Source organism: Schistosoma mansoni (genome assembly GCF_000237925.1).
Source record: "Schistosoma mansoni, WGS project CABG00000000 data, chromosome 4 unplaced supercontig 0032, strain Puerto Rico, whole genome shotgun sequence".
Lineage (NCBI taxonomy): Eukaryota > Metazoa > Platyhelminthes > Trematoda > Strigeidida > Schistosomatidae > Schistosoma > Schistosoma mansoni.
This window is the reverse complement of record NW_017386017.1, coordinates 1,621,532-1,624,019: the sequence shown is the minus strand read 5'-3', so window position 1 is coordinate 1,624,019 and position 2,488 is coordinate 1,621,532. Positions and strand designations below refer to the sequence as shown.

Sequence of the window (2,488 nt, the reverse complement as noted above, 5' to 3'; positions counted from 1 at the left end):
TGATCAGTCATAGAGGTAAGTGTACATCTTAACAACCATTCATTTTGATTGTAACAAGAATCAATTAGTTAACGTACTGTCGACGAGGTAAATTTGTTCAACTAGGTTGTTAATAACTTCCATAAACACTGAGTACTGTGATTGTTGACTGTTTTGTAAGAGAGACAATAGCTTCTCTGAGTACCTTTAAAAGTTGGCTACTTCCATTCATACGTGGGGAGAGGCTGGTTTTGTTCTAAAGTTTATTTTATTTTTCCTTTTCTCCACTAACAGGATGATGAATTCTGGAAATGATGATAGTTACAAGACATTAGGATTACCTACTCAACCATACTGTCGTATTCATTGCCATCAGTCAGCTGTACGTGCAGCACGTTTTAATGCAGATGGAAATTATTGTATGACAGCTGGTGGCGATAAAACGATAAAACTATGGAATCCTTATAATTTCCGTTTATTAAAGACTTATGCAGGGCATGGAGGCGAAGTTTCTGATGTACAGGTGAGCTCTTATTACATAGATTTACTACCTTTTTTATCCGCATACAAATGCGAGTACTTGGGTAACTCAATAACAGTGTATGGGTTTGTGTACCATATTTTGAGTCACACCCACCGTAATTTCTGAATTCTAGCAATTCTAATTGGTTATTGAAACGTTAATCGAGGAATTTGTTTATCATACTGTCTAAAACATCAGTTATGCAAGTATGAAAATCCACCAAAGCACTGATTTCTTGACTGGTACCAGTCTGGGATAGAATCCTGAATATTGCCTACTCTGATCCAGATCGGAATATATTAATTAATTCATTTTCAGTCGTTCAGCGCTGGAAGAAGAATCGACCGAGTACTATAAGCTTTGTATGTAAATTCTATATAAGCTTGTGCTTTCCCTACTAGATCTTTGCTGTTTGGTTTATTGTGATCTAAATCGCTCATTCTTACTTCTTGTTATGATGTAGTAAAATTCATATGGATTTTATGGTTAGAGTATGTTTAACAGTAAAAGAACACAGCGGTCCTTAACCAAAAGTTTTTTGAATCCAAATGATCTCCACAAGCAAATTATTACCCTTTCTCCAAAATTACTTCATTATATTCACATATAAATTGCTGGATAGTATATGAAGCATTATACTTTTGATCTTTAGTTTGTGACTACAGTCTATGGATTATCTCGCGTAATATATGTCCACCGAGCTGATTAAGTTTTTATAATGGGTATATGTTACGTCCTTGAATCTTTCTACCCACTTTGTGCCGAGTATGACCTGTGTAATGTAGATTAAGACCTTGACCCGGTAGGCTGACTGGCTTAACCCTTGAGGCTAATATGCGTGAGTTCGAAGTGGGGGTAGAGAGACGAAAACTATTCTATCCCTGATTGGCTGGCAAGCACGCGAGAGAGAGAGAGAAGACAAAGACAGCTGGAACGCTAATCACTTTATTCCAACCCCGATCTAGCACTGGAATTCCCAATTCAGATTAGGGTGAAAAGTTACATGAATAAATAGATGACTAAGCTGACCACAACGTACAATAATTAGAAAAATACAATTATGTCCAAAACTGGGGGATTATAGTAGAAAATAGGGTACAAAAGATTACGTCTAAATTACAATAGCTTTACAACAGAAAATGCTATGGCAATGAATTATACATCAAACGAAAGCTTATGATCTGTAGAATAGGCTAGGGGCAAAAGTAAATGTTACAGTTTTACAAGCTTTGAATTAAATGAATTAACGTCCCCAAAAATAGCTTCCGTAATTTGTTAAGGCTTCTTGTTTTGCGGTTCACATCAGTATAGCATTTCGTAAAATTGCTTCATAACTTTCTTCCTTCATATACTATATTCTTATATACAACCTTTCTTTTATATACTACCACCACTAAATTAACTACTATGAATCCGGTGTTCATCTTGTTGTGCTAACGAGGTATGGCAACTTGGATCGATGCATATATGTGCCTGGTCCTACGTTGTAGCTGGCTGACTGACTGATAGCATTTCGTATTGGGTACTTAGGAAGCATATGTATGAAATGTGTGTGTATTAGTGTCCTGACGTTTAGTTAAAAGAAACCAGATCACACGACATTCTAATGATTTGTAGATAATATCTATCTTTGTCATTTCTTAAGGTATTCCGAAACTTCTCTGTATAAATGTGATGATTTGAAGTATTTGAATTATAGTATAAACTAGCAATCCCATCAATAAAGCAATTTAATCAAGAAGTATTAGATGAGCACGAACAATGGAGCTGTATTTGGAATTCAAAATCAAAACAGTCATCAATACAAAGAAATCATTGGTTCATATAAGCACCACATCCGCCACAGCTTAAATTGGAGTGTAAGTGTCTGTAATCGATTGTACGTCTTCTTAAGTTCATCTTACGTCTGTTCGACAGTGTATTGGATGTAGTCTCTGCATTATCTAGAATGCACTCGTTAGTATTAGAATTAACAAACGAAATTGG

General features: G+C 35.6%; 1 protein-coding gene across 1 annotated transcript in view; it reads left to right on the top strand.

The window, feature by feature from the left end:
- Positions 1 to 272: 272 nt before the first annotated feature.
- The window catches only part of Smp_049890 (WD-repeat protein, putative), a gene marked incomplete at its 3' end in the record, with an annotated part of 9,975 nt that continues 7,759 nt past the window's right edge, over positions 273 to 2,488 (top strand). The window contains exon 1 of the mRNA XM_018791163.1: positions 273 to 502. Coding sequence (XP_018645677.1) covers positions 275 to 502 — 228 coding nt within the window. The 5' untranslated portion in view covers positions 273 to 274. The remainder of the gene's footprint in view (positions 503 to 2,488) is intronic.